Source organism: Dermochelys coriacea, chromosome 13 (genome assembly GCF_009764565.3).
Source record: "Dermochelys coriacea isolate rDerCor1 chromosome 13, rDerCor1.pri.v4, whole genome shotgun sequence".
NCBI lineage: Eukaryota > Metazoa > Chordata > Testudines > Dermochelyidae > Dermochelys > Dermochelys coriacea.
The window spans coordinates 30,688,345-30,714,743 of NC_050080.1; the positions used below are offsets into that span (position 1 = coordinate 30,688,345).

A 26,399-nucleotide genomic window follows, 5' to 3' on the forward strand; every position below is an offset into this window, starting at 1 on the left:
AGGGGAGAGGCATCCCACCCCCGGCCCCAACCCTGCCATGGCCCGGACCTGCCATGGCTGGGGGAGAGGCGCCTATCCAATGGCCCCAACCTTGGAGCTTCACAGTGGTGAGAGGCACCACTCCGCCCCAGCTCAGGTGCTGCTATGGGGAGAGAAAGAGCTGGGGGGAGTCCTCTCTCCCCACCATAGCCCCAAGGCACCCTGCACCCCAAACCCTGCAACCCCTGCCTCACCCCAGAGCCTGCACCCCAGCTGGAGCCCTCACCCCCCCTCAGACCTCAACCCTCTGCCCCAGCCCTGAGCCCCTCATCTCTGGACCCCCCCATAGCCCGCACCCATCCACATCACAACCTCTGTCCCAGCCCTGAACCCCTCCCACACTCCAAACCTTTTGGCCCCACCCCCACCACATGAATAACAAAATTCATTCTGATGTGTGTGGGAAAAATTAGAGGGAACACTGGTCAGAACGACTTCTTGACTATTTTGTTTGAAGCTGAAATGCAAATTAATTAGGCCTGTTGATTAATCGCAGTTAACTTACACGATTAACTCAAAAAATTGTGATTAAAAAACTCAATCATGATTAATCGCACTGTTAAACAATAGAATACCAATTGCAATTATTTTGGGATTTTTTCTACATTTTCAAATATATTGATTTCTATTACAACACAGAATACAAAGTGTACAATGCTCACTTTTTTTATTTTTGATTACAAACATTTGCACTGTAAAAATAAGAAATTGCATGTTTCAATTCACCTCATACAAGTACTGTAATGCAAGCTCTTGATTGTGAAAATATAACTTACAAATGTCAATTTTTTGTTACATAACTGCATTCAAAAATAAAAATGTAAAACTTTAGAGCCTGCAAATCCACTCACTCCTACTTCAGCCAATTGCTCAAACAAGTTTGGTTACAATTTTCAGGAGATATTGCTTCCTGCTTCTTATTTACAATGTAACCTGAAGAGAGAACAGGCGTTTGCATGGCACTTTTGCAGCCAGCATTGCAAAGTATTTACATGCCAGATATGCTAAACATTTGTATGCCCCTTCATGCTTTGGCCACCATTCCAATGGACATGCTTCCATGCTAATGATGCTCAAAAAAAAAAAAAGTTAATTAAATTTGTGACTGAGCTCCTTGAGGGAGATTGTGTCTCCTGTTCTGTTTTACCCACTTTCTGCCGTATATTTCATGTTATAGCAGTCTCAGATGATGACCCAGCACGTTTGTTTTAAGAACACTTTCACAGCAGATTTGACAAAACGCAAAGAAGGTACCGATGTGAGATTTCTAAAAATAGCTACAGCACTCGACCCAAGGTTTAAGAATCGTCCAAAATCTGAGAGGCATAAGGTGTGGAGCATGCTTTTAGAAGTCTTAAAAGAGCAATACTTGGACGCAGAAACTACAGAACCTGAACCATCAAAAAAGAAAATCAACCTTCTCCTGGTGGCATCTGACTCAGATGATGAAAATGAACATGCGTCAGTCCGCTCTGCTTTGCATAGTTATCGAGCAGAACCCATCGTCAGCATGGATGCTTGTCCTCTGGAATGGTGGTTGAACCATGAAGGGACAAATGAATACTTAGCACATTTGGCATGTAAATATCGTGCAACGCTGGCTACAGCAATGCCATGCAAAGATCTGTTCTCACTTTCAGGTGACATTGTAAACAAGAAGTGGGCAATATTATCTCCTGAAAATTGTAACCAAACTTGTTTGACCAATTAGCGGAAGTAGGACTCAGTGGATTTGTAGGATCTAAAGTGTTACATTGTTTTATTTTTGAATGCAGTTATTTTTTGTAGATAATTCTACTTGTATTAGGTGAATTGAAAAATACTATTTTGTTTTTTACGGTGCAAGTATTTGTAATAAAAATATAGTGAGCATTGTACACTTTGTATTCTGTGTTGCAACTGAAATGAATATATTTGAAAATGTACAAAATATCCAAAAATATTTAAATAAATGGTATTTTATTATTGTTTAATTGTGTGATTAATTTTTTTGATCACTTAACAGCCCTAAAATTAATGAAAGTCAAAATTACACAAGTTATATGATGAACACCTCCCTTGTCCACAACCTCTCTAATTCGGCACAGGACAACATTCTGCGACCCCACAAACTCTTCCTAATTCTTTTTTTGGATCTTCTGACCCCTTCCTAGATCAGATGAGCTCCTGTTCTGCTATGATTAAGGCTACATTTATGTCACGGAGGTCATGGAAGTCACTTCCAGAGACCCCCATGACATTCTTTGCTTCAAGCCCCAGGGGCTGTGGGACCCTGGAGCCAGCAGCCAGTGGGGCCCTGGCAGGGTTCCAGCTATAGGCGACAGGGGGCTCCCTGAAAGGTTCCGGTGACAGACTCCTGAGGGGGCCCTTCTCAGGGTTCTAGCTACGGATGACAGCCTTGGCTGCGGGGGGTGGGGGGAAACAGGACAGGATGTCTTGGGCAAGTGGCTCAGGGTGTCCCATTTTCTCTTTGGGAAATACGGTCACCCTGCAGCTCCCAGCTATCATGGGTGGAGGGGGACCCTCCTGCAGCTTCCAGCTGCCGTGGGCAGACAGGGTACCCCCCCCCCCCAGCTCCCAGTCACCACGGTGGCAGGGGAAAACCATGAAGCTGCAGCAGCAAGTAACAGACAGGTCACAGCTTCCGTGAATTTTTGTTTATTGCCAGTGACCTGTCTGTGACATTTACTAAAAATAACCGTGACAAAATCTTAGCCTTAGCTATGATACCCTAACATACAGCATGATGCTGATGTCACAACTGTATCAGAACTCTCCTGGAATTGGTCCACAGTGGGACAACTAAGGGCATTTTATTAACTGTTTTTCTAAGTATTTTAATGCCTTAAAGTATTTAAGCAACCCTACCAACAAAAAATATGAATAGAAAAAAGTAAAATACAGAAGAATGGTTCAATGATATTAGGGGCTGAAGTAATTCAGATCCAGGGAATGGAAAGAACTACTAGGGAAGGTACTTATGAAGACTGCTATATTCTACACAAAAGAAAGTCTCTGGTTATGAAGGCTGTCTCCTCACTGTAAATCTATTAGGGGTCAACTGTCCATTCAGTGCACATGTGTAAACCTCACTAACGCTAAGGAGATTTTGGTCACTGGAGAAAGCAGCAGGGGAAGTAAGGATGGCAGAATAAAAAAATAAGTGTGAAATTTTTTCATTCATTTTAATGAAGTTTTAATATCAAAAGTTATTTGTAATCACATATTAATCACAAATCAAAATTGTGGATCTTTAAGGATCTATATACTATGTAAATAGTTACTTCTAGGGCAGGGGTGGGCAAACTTTTTGGCCCAAGAGCCACATCTGGGTATAGAAATTGTATGGCGAGCCATGAAATCTCACAAAATTGTGGTTGGGGTGCGGGAGGGGGTGAGGGTTCTGGCTGGGCAGTGCGGGCTCTGGGGTGGGGCTAGAAATGAGGAGTTCAGGGTTCATCACTTGACAGCCCTAAAATTAATGAAAGTCAAAATTACACAAGTTATGTGATGAACACCTCCCTCCACGCCTCCCGCCGTGCAGGAGGCGGCTCTGGGCTGGGGCAGGGGGAGTGCGCGTGTGGTGGGGGCAGTGTGTGGAGTGGAGCCCTCTGACTGCTCCTATGCATAGGAGCTGCAGGGGGACATGCCTCTGCTTCTGGGAGCCACGTGGAGTGGCCCCCAACCTTGCTCCCCGGTGGAGCGCCGGAGCAGGGCAAGCTCCAAACCTAGCTCCCCAGTAGGGGAGCTCAAGGGCCGGACTAAAACAGCTGGCAGGCCGGATGTAGCCCACAGTTTGCCCACACCTGCCCAAGGGCAACACAAGTACCTGTTTAAAGGTCACCTGAACTTGCAAAGAAAAAATAATGGATTTATAACTTTTATATTTAATAATGTTATGCTTTTCTGCATTAGAAGTTCAGATTTTGTCTATCCTGGAACTTTATAGACAAACTAATAGCATTCTCAGATAGAATAAGACTGAAAGTGAGAAAATGATAGAGGGGTTGATTAGAACTCTTTTGTTTACACTAATTTCACAGCTACAACACACCGTTGAGAGGAAAAGTCAGTTGAATTCAATTACTCCTGGGGGAATACTGCACCACTGCATGCACAATTAACAAGCTATGCATATTTTAAATTTTTTGCACAGAAAAAAACTTCCAGAAAGTTGCTTTAGTTCCGCCTTTTTCCCCACCCAAGGGCACTGTGGCACTAGAACAGAGCAGCAGCTCCCAGCCAGCTAGGAAAGAGAAAGAGCCTGCCTTCTTCACAGCGCCTGTTAGGCCAGGTCAGGAGACGGGATATGTGGAGACTGCATGGTGCTGCTGTGGGGGTCAGACAGTGGCTCATAAGGGCTAGTGGCTCATAAGGGCTAGAAGGACAGCCTAGGGCAGGGAAATGGGAATGGAAGCGCAGGGCTATAGGGGGAGTGAGGTGCAGGGCCACATGGAGACAGGAGGATGTCTGAATGGAGGCACAGACACATGGGGACAGGCGAGTGGGTGTCTGAAGAGGGAGTGGAGGGACAGGTTGACAGAGGGTGCAAGGACACATAGGGATGGGGGCCAGATGTGCCTGACTGAATGGAAGAGGCTAGGAGTCAGCCAGAGTCTGCATGGTGGAAACTCCCGAACAATCCCTTCCCACCACCCCAAAAAAACCTGTTCCATACTTTTCCCCAACCCTCCAAGTTCACATCCAGGTTCCTTCCCAGCAATTACTTCCCTCTCCCTCAGCTATTCCTAACTCCCCCAGTCTTTGCACTACCTCTGAGGGGTGCGGGAAACATGGGTCTGTATTGTAGTTTAAATGAATTATTACTCAGCATTCTGTATAAAAAATGAATTACTCAGAATTCTGTATTAATATACCTAGTAAGGAATCTACTTGTCAAAAAACATTTCCTGAATCTTTTTTGTTGTCTGTATTGTTACAGACATACTTGCTGACAGGTATTTTGAAATAAATGACCAAAAATAATTGAAACTGGTGTGATTATATTGGGTTATTTTGACAAATAAAATATGCAGAATTTCGCAGAATTTTAAAATATAGTGCGCAGAATTTTTAATTTTTTGGAGCAGAATTCTCCACAGAGTATTCAATTCTCCCTTCAATTAAGATAACAGAAGCTTTCCAACAGATACATGCAGGGTGGATTTGATTTAAATCACTACTTAGGAAGACTATTTAATCATGGTTTTCTACATAAAAGTGCATTCTTGTTGGCTGTTATAACCTTAATACGTGTTCTTCACAACTCGGAGATAGATGTAGGTTTCATTTTTAGAAGGTACACACTATACATTTTTAAACAGTGATTTATTTTGAAAACTCTTCATATTAGTTTTACAGCTATATCAGAAAATGAATGATTGTTTGGTTATTTCATTTACTAAAGGTAACTGAAGCAGATATTTATGAAGTCATTGGGAGGTGAACAATCTCCAGTTCAACAGGTTAATCATTAATATTTGGATGATTTTCTTGCTATGCTGAATTAGGAGGAGATCACCACGAGACAGACATTTAAAAATTGTTTTATTTAACTAAAACAACAACATCATGTATTCTGGATTTTTTTCCCTTCAACAGCAAACACATAATATTTTAACAAAAAAGCATATGTCCCTCACTTCTCACATTTAGCTCCAGATTTCTTCTCCTTGTCCAGATCTATTCCGCCCCCAACAATCTTTCATTAAACTTTTTGAAAATTTGCACTTTTAGAGAGAGGTAAGGGATTGACTCCGTGTACACAAATGTGCAGAAGGACAATAGAGTTGAGGTCTGTTATTTCTCACCTCTATATATTATTTATAAACATTTTTGCTGCTAACAAGTACGTTACCTCTGGAGTGAGAAATCCAGTTTGAGAACTGCAAAACTAAAGCATCTCTGATGGTATCTTCTAGACTGAGCACTGACTCCCATTGGGTAGATAGAAAGGTTAACCTAAATAATCTATACAGAAGCCCCTGAAACCCCATAAAATTGGGTCCCTAATCCATGAACCATTGGAACTCATTTACAAAACTTTTCTTAAACATTACATTACATGAATATATTGTCTCATTCTATAGAATTAGAATTTTTCATCTCTATTCCATGCTATACCTTTGAGCTATAGTGCATATTAATTAAAAACGATCCAAAAATTTTTTAAAATCATTGATTTTTATCCACCCTCGATACATGAGGACTCCCAAATCTCTTTTTTCTTTAAAAAAAAAACAAAACAAAAACAAAACAAACACCCACCCACCAGAAAAACAAAAAAACCCACAGACTTGATCTCTCACATTTCTCATGTAAGACAATCAGAAAACTTTTTTTTAAAATGAATATTCTTTTGGACATCAGAAAGAAGCACACAAACCCAATTAAAAAAAGAACTATGTAGGATACTTGACAATGCATAACATTACGTATCAATTCAGAAAAGTAAAACAATACTGTAGGCTTCTGAATCTAAAGGAATCATTTCAGGAAGACTAATTACAAGAGCTAGTATTTGAACAGGACTCTGAAGCCAATACACCTGCTCTTGAAAGAAGTGCTATAGGATTTTTGTTGAACACAAGTAATCAGAACTTTAGCTTGAGGTTTCATTTGAAGAATAGTATCTTCAGCATCACAGCAGGTGCTTAATGCTCACCCAAACAGGGGCACTAGTGTTGGCCAAAGTCCTGATATCTTGCAACTAATTGCATGCAGGATGACCAGACACTTATTCAGAGTCCCACTGACATCAATGGAACTCCACGGGGCATACATGCAACTAAGTGCATCTCATTGCAGAACTGAACCCAAAAGTGACATCTATCAAGTCAAACACCTTTTCCTGATTTTCAAAGTATGAATCATGGCCTTACCATTGCTTAAACAGAAGTTTTCAGTAGGACTGTCAAGCGATTAAAAAAAATTTATAGCAATTAATCACACTGTTAAACAATAGAATACCATTTATTTAAATATTTTTGGATGTTTACTACATTTATTTTAATTACAACACAGAATACAAAGCGTACAGTGCCCACTTTATTTTTGATTATATACATTTGCACTGTAAAAAACAAAATAGTATTTTAAATTCACTTAATACAAGTACTGTAGTGCAACCTCTATCATGAAAGTTGAACTTACAAATGTCAAATTACGTACAAAAAAATAACTGCATTCAAAAACAAAACAATATAAAACTTTAGAGCCTAAAAGTCCACTCAGTCCAATCGCTCAGACAAGCAAGTTTGGTTACATTTGCAGGAGATAATGCTGTTCGCTTCTTGTTTACAATGTCACCTGACAGTGAGAACAGACATTCGCATGGCACTGTTGGTACCATAACAATGCTGCCTCTGGCAGGACACAACAGAGTATCAATTCAGGATAAATTGCTTAGAGCAGGGCAGTTACAGACAAAGCCTGGGTTTCCTTCACTATTAACGCACACCAAACCAACCAACCAACCAACCAACCAGAGAAGACTTTGGTTTTACCCCACTGGCTAACCAGAAATCATACAAGCAATTCCCTTAGATACTCCAGTTCCCTTGTATCACCACCAGCACCACTTCTTATGGAGATGAATGGTTATGAAAACCAATACTCCATTAAAAGAAAAAAGGTTCTCCCAATCCCAAAGGACCAAGTCAGATCTTACCCACAAATCACGCTGTTGCCAATCCTTTAGAATCTAAAATCTAAAGGTTTATTCATAAAAAGAAAAATATATAAAATGAGAGAGTTAGAATTGGTTAAATGGAATCAAATACATACAAGAATTGCAAAGTCCTTAGTTCAGGCTTGATGGGATTACTGCTCATTTAAACCAATCAAGTCTCTGGAGTACAAACATCCCAGCTTGGATGGGTTGTTCAGTCCTTTGTTTGGAGCTCCAGTTTCAAGCAAAGTTCCTTCAGAGGTAAGAAGCAGGAATGAAGACAAAATGGAGGGGTTTCCAGGGCCTTTTATATCCTCAGCCATGTGGAAGGAAACCCCTTTTTTCTCCTGTGCAAAATCACAGAAACAAGATGGAGTTTGTAGTCACCTGGGCACAGCACATGTCCATGAATGATTCAGGTTTTTGCAGGCCGACGCCATTCTTTACATGTTAGTTTGAACGCTCCCAGGAAAGCTCAGATGTGGATTGGCATCTCCCAAAGTCCATGGTCAGTTAAGTGTTTCTTGATTGGGCACTTTCTGAGAATAGTCCTTTCTCAAGAAGCTGACCAAATGCTTCACTGGGGCTACTTAGAATCAAACCCATTGAGATACAAGTACATAGCCAATATTCCTAACTTCAAATACAAAAATGACACACACACACACACACACACAGAAAGCATAATCATAACCAGCAAACTACAATCTTTCCATAAACACTCCCCTGGACCTCTTCTGTACAATATTTGCTGCAAATATATAAACAGTGCTTGCAACAATGATCTATACAGTCACAGTTCATGTCAATAACGTCACACCGGCGTTGCAAGATATTTACATGCCAGATGTGCTAACCACTATTCCAGAGAATATGCATGCATACTGATGACGGGTTCTGCTTGAGAACGATCCAAAGCAGAGTGGACTGATGCATGTTCATTTTCATCATCTGAGTCAGATGCCACCAGCAGAAGGTTGATTTTCTTTTTTGGTGGTTCGGGTTCTGTAGTTTCCGCATCCAAGTGTTGCTCTTTTAAGACTTCTAAAAGCATGCTCCACATCTCATCCCTCTCAGCTTTTGGACGGCACTTCAGATTCTTAAACCTTCAGTCGAGTACTATAGCTATCTTTAGAAATCTCACATTGGTACCTTCTTTGCATTTTTTCAAATCTGCAGTGACAGTGTTTGTAAATCAAACAACATGTGCTGAATCATCATCTGAGTTCTCCCGCAAGGAGTTCAGTCACAAATTTAATTAATGCATTTTTGTTTAAAAAAAACAAAAAAAACAACCACCACATCAGCATGGAAGCATGTCCTCCAGAATGGTAGATGAAGCATGAAGGGGCATACGAACGTTTAGCATATCTGGCATGTAAATATCTTCCAATGCCGACTACTAAAAGTGCCCCATGCGAATGCCTGTTCTCAATTTCAGGTGATATTGTAAATAAGAAGCAGGCAGCAGTATCTTCCGTAAATGTAAACAAATGTGTTGATCTTAGTTAATGGCTGAATAAGAAGGAGGACTGAGTGAACTTGTAGGCTCTAAAGTTTTACATAGTTTTGTTTTCGAGTGCAGTTATGCAACAAAACAAAATAATCTACATTTGTAAGTTACACTTTCATGATAGAGATTGCACTATAGTACTTGTATGAGGTGAATTGAAAAACACTTTTAAAATCATTTTTACAGTGCAAATATTTGTAATAAATAATGTAAAGTGAACACTGTACAATTTGTATTCTGTGTTGTAATAGAAATCAAAATATTTGAAAATGGAGAAAAAACATCCAAAATAGTTAATTTCAATTGGTATTCTATTGTTTAACAGTGCAATTAAATGCGATTTTTTTTTAATTGCAGTCAACTTTTTTGAGTTAATCGTGTGAGTTAACTGCAATTAATCAACAGCCCTAGTTTTCAGTAAAATCATTTAAATCTCTCAATATACCTCTGTTTCCTGCTCCTTTGTGGTTTAGATGTTTCTTCATAAGGATTTTGAAATACATCCAAAAATATTGGTTCAAACTTTCTGAAAATCACGGTCGATACTTCAAAGTTTCTCTCTAGCCTCTCCATTCGCTCCCGAAATTCCTGTGGCAGGTCTGACATGTCCATCCACTTTTTCATTTTACTAAAAAACTGAATTAAACTTAAAAGAGCAACATTTAATTATCATTTAATATCCAGCCATGAAACAGATCAAACAGTTTAGACTAAGATTCCCCCCCCCCTTTTTAAATCTTAATCTTTTCTTAAAGAGATGGACTTTTGGTGAAAACCAAATCTGACTAATTTATTGCTTAGTAACTGCTTTAATTACAGAAAAGGATAAACACACTTTGCTAGACTCCAGTGCTGAGTATGTTCCACAGAGTTAACTCTTACTTGTGGATTTCCTTTGGTTTCCACACCCTTATATGGATTCATTCAGATCACAGAACGTGGCTCTCTTTGGTGGGGTCAGAAAAAACAGAAGAGTTGAGGGGCAGGGAAAAAGTATTTCACACAACTGGGTGCTTAAACCAGGACAACTGTATTGAAGAATTAGATGTTGAACTAACACTGAAGTGCATAAATACTTATGTAATTATATATCTCTAAGCACCCAAGCATTCATCTGAGTTTTAAAAAGTTAGCAGTTTTAAAATATTTAAATTTAAATGGTTAACCAATTAAAGGGCTAACTGGGGCCCAGCCAGCGTGGGGCCGGACTGGGGGGTTAACGCTTATCAGTTAACCGGTTAACATCCTACTCTGGCCTATGTTATGGAGGAAATAAAACTAGAGATCTTAACAGTCCCCTCTGGCCCCAATATCTGTGAAAATTGGATATGTGCTGGATTTTATATTTGTGCAATATCAATGATGCCCTACTTCCACCGCTATGAGGAAAGTGCCATTCTGCTTTCAGTTAGAATGTAAGTAAAACAACAGTCAAAAGGGGAGCAGATCTAGAATAAGGGAAAAGAGGCTGTGACTACTACACAGACGTTTAGGTCTCCAGAAAAAAGCAAAAACCAAACACACAAAAGTACCTTAGTTTGGCTGACCGTAGTATCCTAGTCAGTGAAACGCAGTTTCCTTCCATAAGACCACTTCCAACAGTGGGAAGTATGCTTTTACGACAAGCAACATATAGAGCACAAGCCAACCAATGCACCACTTCTCCCTGTCAAACCAGAAGTAAATGATCAATGGACAAACTTTTCCAGGGCAACAATGCTCAATTTGCAGTCTCAGCTTTTCATTTACTTCACGTATCTCTAAAATCCTTTGGGACAGGAACAAAAACCAACATTTACTCAGGGTTGGATGATTTTTTTTTTTTTAAATCTGGCCAGAACAAGGGATCCATAACTTCCTAGGAGTGGAGGACTATCCTTAATTTGCATGGAACAGAGTAGACAGCAGCTGATTGTTCCTTTAAAAACAGACACTACAAGGCCTGCAATATGATTTGGCCACTTAGATCACAATAAACCACTGCATATTGCAGAGCCCTGAGGTCTCTGCTGACAGCACCTCTGTATTAAAGATAATATACTGTAGTACTCCATGAGGCCACAATCTGGCTACTGATCAGCTAGAAACGCATTATCCTTTCTGCAACATCAGTGAAGCCAGCCCTGTCTATTTTATCCCCCTACTGGCACCTTCACATGGAAGTTCTTCCACGTTTCCTTACAGTTAGAATGCCCTCTCCAAACTATTGTTAAAGCCCATGGGTGCCGGTTGTATAATTTTTGGTGGTGCCCAGAACAGGTCCAAGCAGAGCCGGGGCAACCGCCCCGAGCTTCAGGGGGATGGGGGGGTCCAGGGCGGCCTGTGGGGTTAGCAGGGGGCCTGTCGCTGGCAGCAGTGAGCAACCTGGCTCCAGCCCGCTCCGCTGGCTCCCAGCAATGCTCAGGGCAGGGGGCGAAAGCCAGAACAAGGGCTTGTGGGAAGAGGCGGGAGAGGGCTTGGGGGAAAGGAGGTGGAATGGGGACATGGCAAGAGTGGAGCAGGGGTGGGCATATTCAAAAGAGCTGTGTCATTACATATAGACAGGAACAAAGTACCCAAACACAGTATGAACTCCACTGCCCAAGGGTCACAAAGACTGGAAGCCTCTCCCCTTTAAAGCCCTGCGAATTTTTAAGATTCCTTTTCCTGATTGCCCGGCTTGTAAGCACACTTACCAACTGGAGTAATAGTAATAGGATGAAATTTAATAGTGAGAAGTGTAAGGTTATGCATTTAGGGATTAATAACAAGAATTTTAGTTATAAGTTGGGGACGCATCAATTAGAAGTAACAGAAGAGGAGAAGGACCTTGGAGTATTGGTTGATCATAGGATGACTATGAGCCGCCAATGTGATATGGCTGTGAAAAAAGCTAATGCAGTTTTGGGATGCATCAGGAGAGGCATTTCCAGTAGGGATAAGGAGGTTTTAGTACCGTTATACAAGGCACTGGTGAGACCTCACCTAGAATACTGTGTGCAGTTCTGGTCTCCCATGTTTAAAAAGGATGAATTCAAACTGGAGCAGGTACAGAGAAGGGCTACTAGGATGATCCAAGGAATGGAAAACTTGTCTTATGAAAGGAGCTTGGCTTGTTTAGCCTAACTAAAAGAAGGTTGAGGGGAGATATGATTGCTCTCTATAAATATATCAGAGGGATAAATACAGGAGAGGGAGAGGAATTATTTCAGCTCAGCACCAATGTGGACACAAGAACAAATGGGTATAAACTGGCCACCAGGAAGTTTAGACTTGAAATCAGACGAAGGTTTTTAACCATCAGAGGAGTGAAGTTTTGGAATAACCTTCCAAGGGAAGCAGTGGGGGCAAAAGATCTATCTGATTTTAAGATTCTACTTGATAAGTTTATGGAGGAGATGGTATGATGGGATAATGGGATTTTGGTAAGTAATTGTGAGGGAGAAGAGACTGTGAAGGCACAGCTCTGATTCAGCCGTAGAAATGTTGCCCTCTATGAACAGACAGTTCAGGGGATGTAGGAGAAGGGGTAAGTCATAAATATAAAGGGAAGGGTGACCACCTTTCTGTATACAGTGCTATAAAATCACTCCTGGTCAGAGGCAAAATCCTTTCACCTGTAAAGAGTTAAGAAGCTAAGGTAACCTTGCTGGCATCTAACCAAAATAACCAATAAGGGGACAAAATACTTTCAAATCTGGAGGGAGGGGAAAAGCTTTTGTCTGTCTGTGTAATACCTTTGCTGGGAACAGATCAAAAATGCAAGCCTCCAACTCCTGTAAAGTAAGTAAGTAATCTAGCTAGAAAACGCATTAGGTTTTCTTTGTTTTGGCTTGTAAATTTGTTGTTCTGGAGGGAATGTGTATTCCTGTTTTTGTAACTTAAGGTTTTGCCTAGAGGGATTCTCTATGTTTGAAATCTGACTGCCTGTGAGATTATCTTCCATTCTAATCATACAGAGTGTTTTTATCTTTGTTTTGTTCTTCTAATAAAGTTCTGATTTTTAAGACTCTGATTGGGTTTCTAGGGTCCTAAGAAACCCAAGCTGGTCTGTGCTCAACTTATTTATTCTCAAGCCTCCCCAGGAAAGGGGGTGTAAGGGCTTGGGGGGATTGCAACTCCCAGTGGTCCTTTTCCCTGGTTCTTTGCTAAAGCGCTTGGTGGTGTGGCAGCATACTGTTCAAGAACAAGGCAAAGTTTGTGCCTTGGGAAAGTTTTTAACCTAAGCTGGTAAAAATAAGCTTGGGGGTCTTTCATGCAGGTCCCCACATCTGTACTCTAGAGTTCAGAGTGGGGAGGGAACCTTGACAGGATACGACAGGGACCAGCAGCACTGCCATGTGAAAGCCTAGCAGCCGCAGCAGAATACCAGGTGGCCAGGGAGGCCAACAACCAATTTATTGCCAAGCCACAGACCTGCTGCTTTTACAAAGAGCTGCATGCCATCCTTAGCAGAGATTGCAGCACCCCTCTCAAAAGCACCATGAATACCTTGAAAGAGCCTAAGTCACAAGCCCCTGCCATGAACAGCTAAGAGTAGGAGATGTTGGATGAAGAGGAGGATGGGGGACAGGTGACCAAGGGATCCAGCTGTGCAGTGAGCCAGGATCTATTTTTGACTCCACCGCAGTCCAGCACAAGTGTGCCCAATGCAGGGGAAGGAACCTTGGGTAAGAGTACCTAAATTTTCCAATTACAAAGTCCCCCCCCCCCAAAAAAAAGTAGCAGGACACAATCTTTTCACTTTCATTAATTTACTCATGCTAGAAGAGTTGGTGGTACAAGCAAAAGGTAGAGCTGCTTTCTGATTTTCATTCCCCTCTAGAGCTAGGGAGGTGGACCAAGCATAGCAGTTTGTTTATGTACACAGGGATGTCTCTTGAATCCTCCCGAGAGATCCCGATGAAGCTTTCACAGAAGTACTCTGCAATCCTCTGATGGTTTCTAGGAAGGGCTGCCTTGTTTCTTCCTCCAAAGTAAGGACACTTTCCCATGCCACTCAGTGATAATTTCAGCAGGCACCATTGCAGTACACAGGCTAGCAGCACATGGGCCCAGGTGCCTTTGGGATGCCAGCAGCAGCTGCATGAGAGCCTTTGATACCCTCAAGAGTGAGATATCAGCTAAAATCACCATCAACTGTGGAAAAGGGTGCCAGTACTCATGGTCATTGTCCTATATACTATTAGAATCATGCAACTAAGTAATTCCCTTCTCCTTTTCCTTCACCTGCCATGATGAGTATGGCCTACTGGGGGGACAGGGATTGGTGCCAAGCAGAAGTGAGAATGTAGTGCTTAAAACTTTTGGGGAGCAAGTTCAACATCTTAAGTTTCACTTTCTGTAGTGAATGCACCAACAACAGCACCGCTGTGTGTTTTATCTTCAGCTGTTGCCACTGTGGCCTTCAGAGTCTCCCCTTCCACAAAGGTGGAGAAAGAAGACGACTCAGAACAACATGTTCCAGGACATCCTGCAAGCCAGTGCTGCATCGGACCATAAGCACAGGGCATGGAGGATGAACACTGCAGACAGCCTGGAAAAAGGAAAGAGTGGAGAGGAGAAAGGCCCAGGAGTCCCAGCAGGAAAAGGAGAGGAAGATCAACAGGGCACAGTGGAGCTTCTCAGGCAGCAAACACAGATGCAGCAGACTCTGGTGGACTTTCAGATTCAACAATCCCAGGCTTGCCTCCCTCTGCAGCCCATTGAGAATTCCATATTGAGACCTCTCATAACCACCACACCCCCAACATTCCAAATGGCTTCAGGAGTCGTTGCAGTACCCTTAATGTCCATCAGCGTAGAGTGATAGAGACAATCACAGCTTTACATACACAGACCTGTGAAAGCCATAGTTGGTATCTGTGTTGCTGAAATGGACATGAAAATTCTTTCATCCTTCATAACTAAATTTATTAAGTTTTTAAATGTATTTGTTGTGAAATTACAATTTTGCACTTTTGTTTCAATAGAATTTTATTCTGTAACACAATTCATTTTTATTAGTTCACAACATATGCTGCCCTTTATCTCTTACTTCATGTCACGCAATCCACATGACCATTCACAAAACAAATAGGTGAATTAATGTTATATTCCTACTTGTACAGCAATCACCACATGATTCCTACCAGGCCACAAAAGAACAGGGTCGGATAGAGCACACTACAACACCACACATTACTTACTATTAAAATGGTCATTCAAAGCCTTCCTGAGCCATTTCGCTCTGCCTTGAGCCCTTGTATCTGGATGTTCAAATTCATCAGACAGCCACGCCACCTCTGCCATCCACCTCAGCAAAAACTTTCACCCCTTTGCCATACATACATTATGCAGGCCAAAGCAGACAGCTATAACCATTGGGATATTTTTCTCACTGAGGTCCTAACTTGTGAGTTAACAATGCCAGCAACCCTTCATAACAAAAAGCACATTCAATTGTCATTCCACACTAGCTGAGCCAGTAGTTAAATTGTTCCTTGGTGCAGTTGAGGTGGCCGGTGTATGGCCAGGGGAAAAAGGGATAGGCTGGGTCCGCCAGCATCACTGTTGACATTTCAACATCCCAATAGTAATCCGCCGGTTAGGAAAGAGAGTCCCTGCTCATAGCTCTATGAACAGTCCTCTGTTCTTAAAGATGCAAGCCTCATGCACATTCCCTGAACAGCCCACATTGATGTCAGTGAAGTGTCCCTGGTGATCCACCAATGTTTGCGTAACCACAGAAACGTAGCCCTTTCTGTTGATGTACTCAGTAGCAAGGTGGTCTGGTGCCAAAATAGGGATGTGTGTGTCGTCCATTGCTCCACTGGATTCCCAAACTACCATTCCTGCAAATCCATCCACTATGTCCTGCACACTGCCAGAGCAGGAGGCAATTAATGCCGCCGCACAGTCGCATCACAACGGCCTCCGTGGTAGATTTCCCAACTTCGAATTGATTCCCGACTGCCCAGTAGCAATCTGGGGTTGCAAGTCTCCACACTGTGATTCCCACTCACTTCTCCACTATCAGTAAAGCTCTCATTTTGGTGTCCCTGTGCTGGAGGGCAGGTGCGAGCTCAGCACATGAATCCAGGAATGTGAACTTGCACCAAAAGTAGGGATGTAAACATTGGTTAAAAAATGTAAACCAGTTCAACGATTAAAATTTCATGTAACCAGTTAACTGAGGTAGCTGGGGCGCCAATCCAGCCAGGGTCCAGCGCAGCCATGGCTGGGGTCTGATGCATTGCAGCCAGGGTCCGGCCAGCCGAGGCTGGGGTCCCCAGCACCAGCCTGACGTGGGGCCGCCAGGGTTAATGCTTACTGGTTAACCTTTTACATCCCTAGATGAAAGATCTACAGCCACTGCTTGTCATTCCAAACCTACATTAGAATGAGATCCCACCAGTCAGAGCTTGTTTCTCGAGCCCGGAAGCAGCACTCCAACATCTGCAGCTATTCTGTGAATGCCACCAACAACCTTGAATTGGTTCTCATGATGTAGCACAGCAATATGTCCAAGAAATCGTCATGTTCCCCACTGATTTGTTTTTTCAAGCACCTCTGCAAATACTCCAGGATTGCACACCCTGTGCTTTCAATGTTTATGACAATAGCGCAAAGCTAGGCAGTGTCCACGCTTTTGTCAGAGATGACAGACAGCGAGGAGGGCCACATGGGTTTGTGGAGTTTTGAAATAAAGGCACAAAAATTATGGGATACAGACAACATTATGAAAAGAAGTACTTGTGGCACCTTAGAGATTAAAATTTATTTGAGCATAAGCTTTCGTGAGCTACATTGGATGCAACCGGTGAAGTGATCTATAGCTCACGAAAGCTAATGCTCAAATAAATTTGTTAGTCTCTAAGGTGCCACAAGTCCTCCTTTTCTTTTTGCAAATACAGACTAATACGGCTGCTACTCTGAAAGATAACATTATGAGATGGAGACAGCTGCAAACTGGGAAGTAGACCCCATGCTCCCAGTCACCCCTGCATGACTCGTTTCGGCCCTATCATGCATTGCCAAAACTTCCCAAGACAGTGCGCTAGACAGGGGTGAGCTGCACAATGGGATACCTACTCATGGTGCACTGCACTCTGCATTGATACAAGCACTCTTGGTGAGCATGAGCATCACCAGCATAAGCAGCCAAGTATGCACACACACAAGCAATGTACTAACAGTGATGGCCGTATGCCAACGTAACTTGAGTCAACGCAAGTTTGTAGTGCAGGCATGGCCAAAGTACCTCCTGCTCCATCCAACTATCAAACAAACTTGGGGGCTGCTCTAACTTGTGCAAGGGAACTAGGGATCATATGCCAGATGGATCTAGCTCAGAGGTGGGTAAACGACAGCCTGCAGGCCGCATCCAGCCCACGGGACCATCCTGCCCTGCCCTTGAGCTCCTGACTGGTGAGACTAGTCCCCGGCCCCTCCTCTTCTGTCTCCCACGCGCCCCCCCTCCACCCCCCTGCAGCCATGCTGTTGCACGGGCAGCATGGCTTGCGCCCGCCCACCTCCCAGGCTTTCCAATAAGCCAGTCCTGCCGCTATGAGTGACATGGTAAGGGGGTGGGGAGTTGGGGGGTTGGATAAGGGGCAGAAGATCCCAGGGGGCAGTCAGGGGATGGGGGGGTTGGATAGGCGTGGGAGTCCCAGGGGGCCCCAGGAGGGGCTGGTTAGGGGACAAAGAGATGGGTCGGGAGTTCTGAGGGGGGCAGTCAGGGGGCAGGAAGTGGGAGGGGCAGATAGGTGGCGGGGGGCCAGGCTGATTGGGGAGGCACAGCCTTCCCTACAGTTTTGCAACCCCAATGTGGCTCTCAGGCCAAAAAGTTTGCCCACCCCGATCTAGCTGGTACACAGCATGCTCTAGCCATTCCTACTCTCTGCACCAGGGGCTGCAGTAAGCTATATCTGCATGTGGTTTCTGTTCTCCCTGCAAATAAGTGGTGAAAAGGGTGAAGGACAGGGCAAAACTCTGCCCCAAAACACTGACTCCTGATTTCTTTGAAAAAGTATGTTCAGCCATTAGGCTGAAAAATTTGGATACCACTGCTCTGACCTTTAAGATCAAGATCATTCTAGCATCCTTTGAAAGCAAGACACATATACCCACTTATGTTTCCCCACAAAGACTAAACAAGAGTCAGTTCAAATATTGTATCTGAATCTTCCTCCTATTTCTTAAACAGTTGTTTGTTTAAATATAAATTCAAATCTCTTTTTGTCATTGGGAAAAAAGGGCTGACTGACCATTCCAGGAGACAAGTGAACACAGGTGGGATTAATTGTTCCCCAAGTAGTACCCAATGACAAAAGAGCTTGAGAGGTGCTGCACTCCCTTCCCAAAAACAAGGCTAATAGGAAAGTGTGCTGGAATAAAATGATCCCTCAGACCTTAAATGCACAATGCCCAACTAACATTTACGGCTTATTTTCATTTAAAAGTTAATTCAGGTTAAGATAGGATGTGAATTTAAGGTGCAATAGCTACTCTCGAATAACTGAGCGTGGACACTCTTGTTCCAGAACAAGGCACTCTTATTCCAGAATAAAAGTGTCACACATGGACTCCAGCCCTGAATAGCTTGGCATGGTCTTAATGCTTATACTGGCATAACAATATCCTCCAAAGTAGCAGCCGTGTTAGTCTGTATTCGCAAAAAGAAAAGCAGTACTTGTGGCACCTTAGAGACTAACAAATTTATTAGAGCATAAGCTTTCGTGAGCTACAGCTCACTTTGAGCTGTAGCTCACGAAAGCTTATGCTCTAATAAATTTGTTAGCCTCCAAGGTGCCACAAGTACTGCTTTCCTTTTTGCGAATATCCTCCAAGAGTGTGATTAAATGACACCACCACCGAGCTATGCTGCCTAAACCTCCAGGGTGGACACAGCTGTGAAGCCTTCCGAGGGCATAGCTAATATTGTTTGGGGAGCTGGTGTTCTGGCCCCAGAAGTCCTCCTGTCGGCGTCCACTGCATCTCCACAGCGGGGGAGGGGCAATACATGGCACTCTGCGAGGGAGACACAGCCTTCACGTGTAGGCAGGCCCTTATGCCTTTTCTCTAATAAGTCACCCCTTTACCTGAAAGGCGTTTGGCCAACCCCCATTGGCGGAGCATTCGTCTCCTGCCAAGCGGAGTACCAGCCAAGGCGGTCAGACCCTGGGGCTGGAGTCTGATCCGCGCAGCCCGACAGGAGCCCGGGGAACACATGCACCCACCTGAGCTGGTGTCGGCGCCGGACCTTCCGCGGGCGCTCCGCGTCCGTCTGCAGCCCGCAGCCCCAGCGGGCCGGCAGTTCCCGCCGCCGCGGCGCACGCATAGCCCAGCGCGGCTCCCAGGGAGCCGCCTCTGCCAGCACGAGCGCCCCAGAGCCAGCGGGCACCCAGGGGGGAAGCCTGGGCCCTGCGAGGCCGCGGGCAACCCAGGAGCTGCCTCGGCAGCACGGCCCCGGGGGCGCCCCGGCCGCCACGCGGCCCGCTTGGTCGGCACCCTGGCGCCTCCTGGGGCAGCGCCGGCTGGGCCCGGCGCCTGCCCGCTGACCCGTCGGGCTCCGGGCGGAGCCGGCCACGGCCCTGCCGCTCACCTCCAGGCTGTACGTGCCCCGCAGCGCCGTGAAGTCCCGCAGAGCCTCGGCGGCGCTGGCCGCGTCCAGGTTGAGGTCCTGGCAGAGGCGGTCGATGACGGCGCGGGCCGAGCCCTGGGCCTCCCCGGCCGGGGGCGCCTTCTGGGACATGGCGGCTCCACAGCCCCCAGCGCCGGCCCGGCGGCTCCGAGCCCAACCCACAAGCCCCTGCGCTCAGCGCGCCAAAACCGCTTCCCGCGGCGGGCCCCCGTATCCCTCCGCCCGGCCGGGCCCCGCTGCCGCTCTTCCCTCGGGAGCGGCCCCGCGCAGGAGACCGGCCCCGCAGCTCTGCGGCCGTTGCCTCGTCCCCGCGAGCCGCGCTGAGGCCGGGCCGGCCGGCCGCGGAGGAAGATGGGGCAGCGGCGGCGCCGCGCGCTACGAGCGGGGACGTGGGCTTGGGCCAGGCGTAGCGTGAACGGCTCTGACTTACTTTGCCCCTGGTACAGGGCCAGCCCGTTGTAAGCGGGAGCGGTGACAGAGGTAAGGTTTCGGAGCAGCAGCCCCGTTAGGCTGTAGTCGCAAAAAAGAAGGGGAGGACTTGTGGCACCTGAGAGACTAGCGGACTTATTTGCTCATAAGCCGCGGAAGGGAGCTGTAGCTTAGGCTCAAATAAATTTGTTAGTCTCTCAGGTGCCACAAGGACTCCTGTTCTTTTTGAGGGGCAAGGATGTTCTTAGGGGCTGCCTTGTCCTAATTTGCCAATACTGGTCACTGGTGTGGGATGGGAGCATAAAGTCTTCAGCTTCCAAAGGTCCCCGCCTGGGGTGTAGGTATGTCTCACTTACCTCTTAGTAGAGGGAGGTCATTTCAACATTTATTTCGCAGCTTCATTTACTGTGCTCACAACTTAGTATCCTGACATTGATACTTCTGCCCAAGTGATCAGTTCCTCCTCAGGATTAGTCCATTAGCCATAATCAGGGCTGTATCCCCAGGCTCTCGGTGTCCCTAGCCTCTGACTGCCAGGTGCTGGGAGTGGATGATGGGCTGGTTCACTCAGGTGATTGCCTGTTCAGTTCATTGCCTCTGAAGCACCTGGTACTGGCCTAGGGTGACCAGACAACAAGTATGAACAATCGGGAGGAGTGGGTGGGGGTAAATAGGAGCCTATATAAGACAGACCCAAAAATCTGGACTGTCCCTATAAAAAAAAGAGGGGGGGGGACATCTGGTCACCCTACACTGGCCGCTGTCAGAAGATGGGAATACTGGGCTAGAGGAACTATTAGTCTGACCCATTCTGGCAGCTCTCATGTTCAAGAAAAATTACAATAGGTTTTACTGAATATTTGAGAATCAAGTTCAACACACAAGCAATGGCTTGCGGAAAAACACTACGGGCTGGATTGAGAGGCAAAACAACAGTTGCAAAAGGCAATCCCCATTGGTGGATTGAATGAAAACAAAATTTTGAGACGGGACTTTTAAAAAAAAAAGTCAGACTGGAAGTCACATGATACAACAGAATAAACTTGTGCTCTAAAAATAAGAAAAGTTAGAATTAAAGATTCCAAATTAGCAATCGCAATACTAGAAACCGAGATGCCATTGCTAAACCTGCTAGCAAGTACTATGCTGCTTGGGCTTTGCCAGCCAGGTAGGGAGCCAGTTGCAGGGCCCAGGTTGTCTTCTCTCATCCTGCTCCCGTGGCTACCTGCTCAAAAGTACCTAGGAAGGCTTCGGGATCATCTGCAGGGCCCATTTTATAGAGTCCCAAGCCCAGTGCCCAAATGCCATCCCCCACCATGGGACTCACCATCTTCTGGATGCTGGCCTGCTCTCATATAAAGTCCTGCAGACTCTTCTGCTGCTCTGCTTGCCAGTTAAGCAAGACCTGCCTCACCAGCTGGTGGGACTTCTGAAAGGTTTGCATTGCTTTTTGCACCTCTTCCTGCTGCTTTACCAGCCACTGCAGGGTCTCCTCTATCTCTGGGCTGCCAAAGTCTTCCTCTGGCACAAAATCACAGACAAGCCCCCACATGTAGCAGTTTACGGCAGGTCTTCTTCACTCCTGCCCCTACTGTGCTGACAAAATCACTTGAAGATCCTGGGGGTTGGTAACCACTGGTGCTTTTTATTTACAGGTTGTGCTCCCACCACCTTTTCACCATATACAGCTTGCTTCTAGTGTCTGCTCCCAGGAGGGAAAAGCTATCACTCTGCTTCCTCTCCTCCCTCTAGCTTCCTTCCCTGCAGCCTTTATATAGCCCCAAGCTAATTGGGCAGGCAGCTGTCTCCCATTCACCCATTAGGCACAGGTTTTCTCTAGCCAGCTCCAATTTGCTTTCCATAATGGGGACTGGCTTGACAGAGGGCCAAGTCAGCAGTTCTTGCCCAGCAACCTGTCACACATATATAAATAAAATGGGGTCAGATATGAAAGACCGAAGTTCAAGTCCCTGTTCTAGATCAGTTAGAGAAGGATTTGAAAACAGGTCTCCTACATCCTACACAAGCTCCTGAACTGCTGGGCTATTGGCTACAATGGGATAGGAGAGAGAGGGAGAGGGGCACGTGTGTGTGTGTATGCATGCGCGTGCATGTGTGTGCGCAACCCCCCCCCCCCTCATTCCAGGATCCATGACTGTGTATCCCAAATCATAGATTCTAAGGCCAGAAAGGATTGCTCCAAACTTCCACACCAGAATTCCTAGAGTAGATATTTCAGAAAACAATCACATCTTAATTTAAAAAATTGTCAATGATGGCGAATCTACCACTACCCTTGGTAAATTGTTCAAATGGTTAATTTCTCTCAACTATTGAAAAGTTATGCCTTTTTTCCAGTCTGAATTTGTCTAGCTTCAGCTTCTAGCCATTGGATCGTATTAGACCTTTCTCCGCTGATTGAAGAGCCCATTGTTAAATATTAATAGTTGAGGTAGGTCCTGCTTTGAGCAGGGGGTTTGACTAGATGACCTCCTGAGGTCTCTTCCAACCCTAATCTTCTATGATTCGTTCCCCATGTAGGTACTTCTACATTGTAATTGAGTGACACCCAACCCCCAACCATCTTCTCTTTATTAAGATAAAGAGACTTAACTCCTCGAGTTACATTCTGGTGTGCAATACAGACCAGGGAGAGGTTGCGTCATGTCATCACCTGCCCTGTAACACTGGGTGCCTTAAAATGCTCTGCTGCTGTAGCTCCCTTGCCTGGAAACTCCCAGCCAGCATACAAACATACACTGAGTGTCTGTAGGATATTCAGCCATGGACCAGCAGCTCTGCTTGTTACACCACAGCCACACTCTGCCTCCACCAGCCATGGTTACACCAGCCAAAATGACTTCAATATCACTCAGGCCTGAATCTTCTCAAAACCATGTGCTCTGAAATGTTCAGATCTTTTCTGGACTCTTCAGAGGAATAAGGTTTGTTTGCTCCTCCAAAGAGGCAACCTGCGCGGTTTATCACGGTAAATGGCGTTAGCTATCACTTCAATTCAACCACAGCACTGGGTTGTTTTAGATTAAAAAGTAAAACAAAATTAATAAAAAGGAGATAGGATTTTAAGTGAGTTCAGGTACAGAGGGTAGAGTTAAAAATGATTCCAAGAAAATAAAAGTGAAAAATGCTTTCCAGAGTCTCAGACTTTAACAAAACTATAGTCTTAGTTCAAGGTAGAATTCTTGTCACACTACCTTCCAGCAAGATGGCTGACCACCCCTCTTCTCAGGATCTCCCACAAAGTCTAAAGTGCTCTGTTCCTTTGTCTTCATAGGTGAAATAACTTTGGATTCCTTTTCCTCTCTCTTTTATAGCCCTTTGAAAAGGATTCTTCTGAAGGTCACCCCCAAAGTAAAAGTTCATTCATGCTGTGAGCAAGGAGACATGGCATTTCTTGGTGAAGGCAATTCCAAGCTGGTTTCTTCCACTGCTGGTGTTAACTAAAATACTAAGACCACTTGATGGGATTGCTACTCAACTGTGATGACACTTGCCTGGAGGCGTCAGCCTGTCCCTTTTCTGGGGGAATTCTGTTTACCCATGCCCCAAACTTGTCTGGTAAACATATTTTAGTTCCAGATTTCCTTCATACCTGCATGATCCCTTGGATGTTTACCCTATATACATACCGCAAGAATATTAATGATCAGTGTTGTTAGTTTTCCAGTGATACCTTACATGACACATCAGATACAATTTATGACATTAATGAATTGGGGCACAGTGAACTGCTTAAACCAGCTGAAACTCATTACCAGATACCATTGAGCCCCTTGCCCTCTGGCACTGGGATGCTGTTAGGGTCAAACACTCTAAGGCATGTTTTCTAATCCTTTAGTCATTCTCGTGGCACTTTTCTGAACTGTCTCCAATTTATCAACATCCTTCTTGAATTATAGGCACCAGAACTGGACACAATAGTCAGGCAGCAGTTGCACCAGTGCCAAATACAGAGGTAAAATAACCTCTCTGCTCCAACTTGTGATTCCCCTGTTTATGTATCCCAGGATCCTTTTGGCCATAGCATCATGCCAGCTCAGATTCAGGTGATTTTTCACCATGCCTCCCTCCCCATTTTTTTTGGGGGGGGGGGGGCAGAGTTGCCGCTCTCAGTCCTGGAGTTAATAACTTAAGATTTGAGGGGCAGGGCTTAGGCCCCACTCCTCTCCTCAGGATTTCCTACTGGCTAGCTTAGGCAACTCAGCAGACTGGCGCCGGTGGATCCCATTCTTAGGCACCTAACTCTCCCCATGTCTTATATAGGGAACTGGATACCTAACTCAGGGCTTGGAGGATTCCACTGGGCAGCAGGGCACATAAAAGATGCTGTGCTGCCTACATCCCTTTGTGGAGCTTGCCCCAAGACAGTTTTTGTAAGTCAGTTGGACTTGGGCATTTTGAAAAACGTACACTGCCTAGAGACAGCTCTAGGTGGTTAACATTTTGTGGCTTTTTCCTTTTCTATATCTCAGTTTTCCCACCCGCAAATTGTAACTAGCATCTCCCTGCTAGGGGTGTTTGTAAAGTGATTTGAGCTTGTCTAGAGAAGGGAAAAGTGGAGGTGGGGGGGAAATGAAGCCCAGGGAGGAGTAAGAAATGTGTTTAGTGGTTCATAACTAGGACACACCCAGTCAAGTAAAAACAGAAATCCCACAAAGGGTTTTAGTTATTCCTCCAGTTCCAAAGATTTGTGCTTTGTAACCTTTTGCTTTTCTCACAGTGGGAGTTTTTTCAGTCATACCATCCTGCACTGTGACCCTAATAGTTCAAGCTAAGTAGGTAAGGCTGAGTCAGTATTTGGGTGCAAGATGCCTAGAAAATACCTAGTTTGCTGCAGGAAGTGGGGGTGGTATTTTGTAACTAGTGCTCTTCTCTCAGACTTGGTATAGATCCAATGCCCCAGGATAATACTGAGGCACAAGGAGATTCCTTCTTTCAGAAGAGACATAACACCCATGTGAAGATCTCACAGAACTTTTGTCAGTGAGGGTGTTAGCAGAGATGACCTGATCAGATTTCATTTCAGGAAATTACACTCTACCCCCTGCAGTTTGAACTGGTGTGATGGGGTGCAACTCACCAGTGCAGTGCCTCCTGCTGATTGTCCCAGGGATTAGCTCTACTAGCCAGTGCACCCTCTTCTAGTAGTTTCTTGCTGCCATCACTTCTGCTCCAGGACCCATCACTCCCAGGACCATAGCATCCGCCCCATAACAGAGCCCTCCGGCTGTACCACATTCTGTTCTCCCACATTTCTGGGGGAACTGCAGTCCACTGTCCAGCCACTTCCTTCAGTGGTAACTGCAGCCAATTGTATAGCCACTTCCTCAGTGGCCAGGGGTGGGGGAGGAACTGCCCACTATTCCAGTCCCAGCCCAGGGACCCTGTAGACAGCTACTACTTGCTGCATCCCCTCTGACTCCTCAGTTAATTTCCCTAGGCCACTTCCCCTGGGCCCCAGAACCTTCTTTATCCTTACCTCAGGGCTTTAGCCTGCTAGTCTTAGTAGCTAAACAGGAGCTCTCTCTAGCTTTTCCCATCTGTCCTGTCGCCGGTGCCTCCTGCTAGGAGCCTGATGTTACCGCCTGAAGCTCCAGGCAGCTACTGAAGCACCTCTACCCTGTAGTCCTTCTTGTATATACCTGCCCAGCCCTCATTGGCTGCTCCTCACAGCCCCTCTCCTATTGGCTGCTTTCTGTGCCGCCTCTCTCTCCATTAACCCCTTACAAGCCAGTGTGGGGGTGGATGCCCCATCACAGCTAGACACAAATCTTATTCACTGCTTTTCCTACTTGTATTCTGCTGTTATACAGCTGTCATGTCCTACTTCAATGCAATGGGGGAATTTATATGTATAAATCCTGTTAGCATCTGTGAGAGTCATTTGTGTAAATTTCCAGCTGCTGTGAGGAGAGAATATATTCTTTACACACTGTAAAATAAAATTTTAAAAAGCAACACTAATGCCAATGCCCAAACTTTGTTCAATAGCTGTATGTGTTAGCTCAGGCAAACCTGGATGTTATCTTACTCATAATCTGCATAAAACAGGGTGGATTGCACCTGTCCTCAGCTTTAATATGAAGGTTCAGCCCATGGTGAGTATAGGTTCCAGCACACAGAGC

General features: G+C 45.0%; 1 protein-coding gene and 1 long non-coding RNA gene across 9 annotated transcripts in view; one reads left to right on the top strand and one right to left on the bottom strand.

Annotated features, from left to right (window-relative positions):
* Nucleotides 1-19,968, bottom strand: part of RBL1 (RB transcriptional corepressor like 1) — an 87,489-nt gene extending 67,521 nt beyond the window's left edge. For 3 of the 8 annotated variants that reach the window (XM_038369958.2, XM_038369960.2, XM_043496050.1), the window contains exons 1-3: nucleotides 19,786-19,935; nucleotides 10,754-10,887; nucleotides 9,667-9,867 (exon numbers count right to left, since the gene is read on the bottom strand). In XM_038369958.2, coding sequence (XP_038225886.1) covers nucleotides 9,667-9,867; nucleotides 10,754-10,887; nucleotides 19,786-19,935 — 485 coding nt within the window. Of the gene's footprint in view, nucleotides 1-9,666; nucleotides 10,670-10,753; nucleotides 10,890-19,420; nucleotides 19,765-19,785 lie in introns of those variants that run through there. The other 5 variants (XM_038369957.2, XM_043496047.1, XM_043496046.1 and 2 more) reach the window with 5 other exon arrangements.
* A 197-nt stretch (nucleotides 19,969-20,165) lies between these two features.
* Nucleotides 20,166-26,232, top strand: LOC119842052. Its single transcript, XR_005288662.2, has 2 exons — nucleotides 20,166-20,304; nucleotides 23,589-26,232. It is a non-coding gene; the product is annotated as an uncharacterized LOC119842052 (long non-coding RNA).
* The last annotated feature ends 167 nt before the right edge of the window (nucleotides 26,233-26,399 follow it).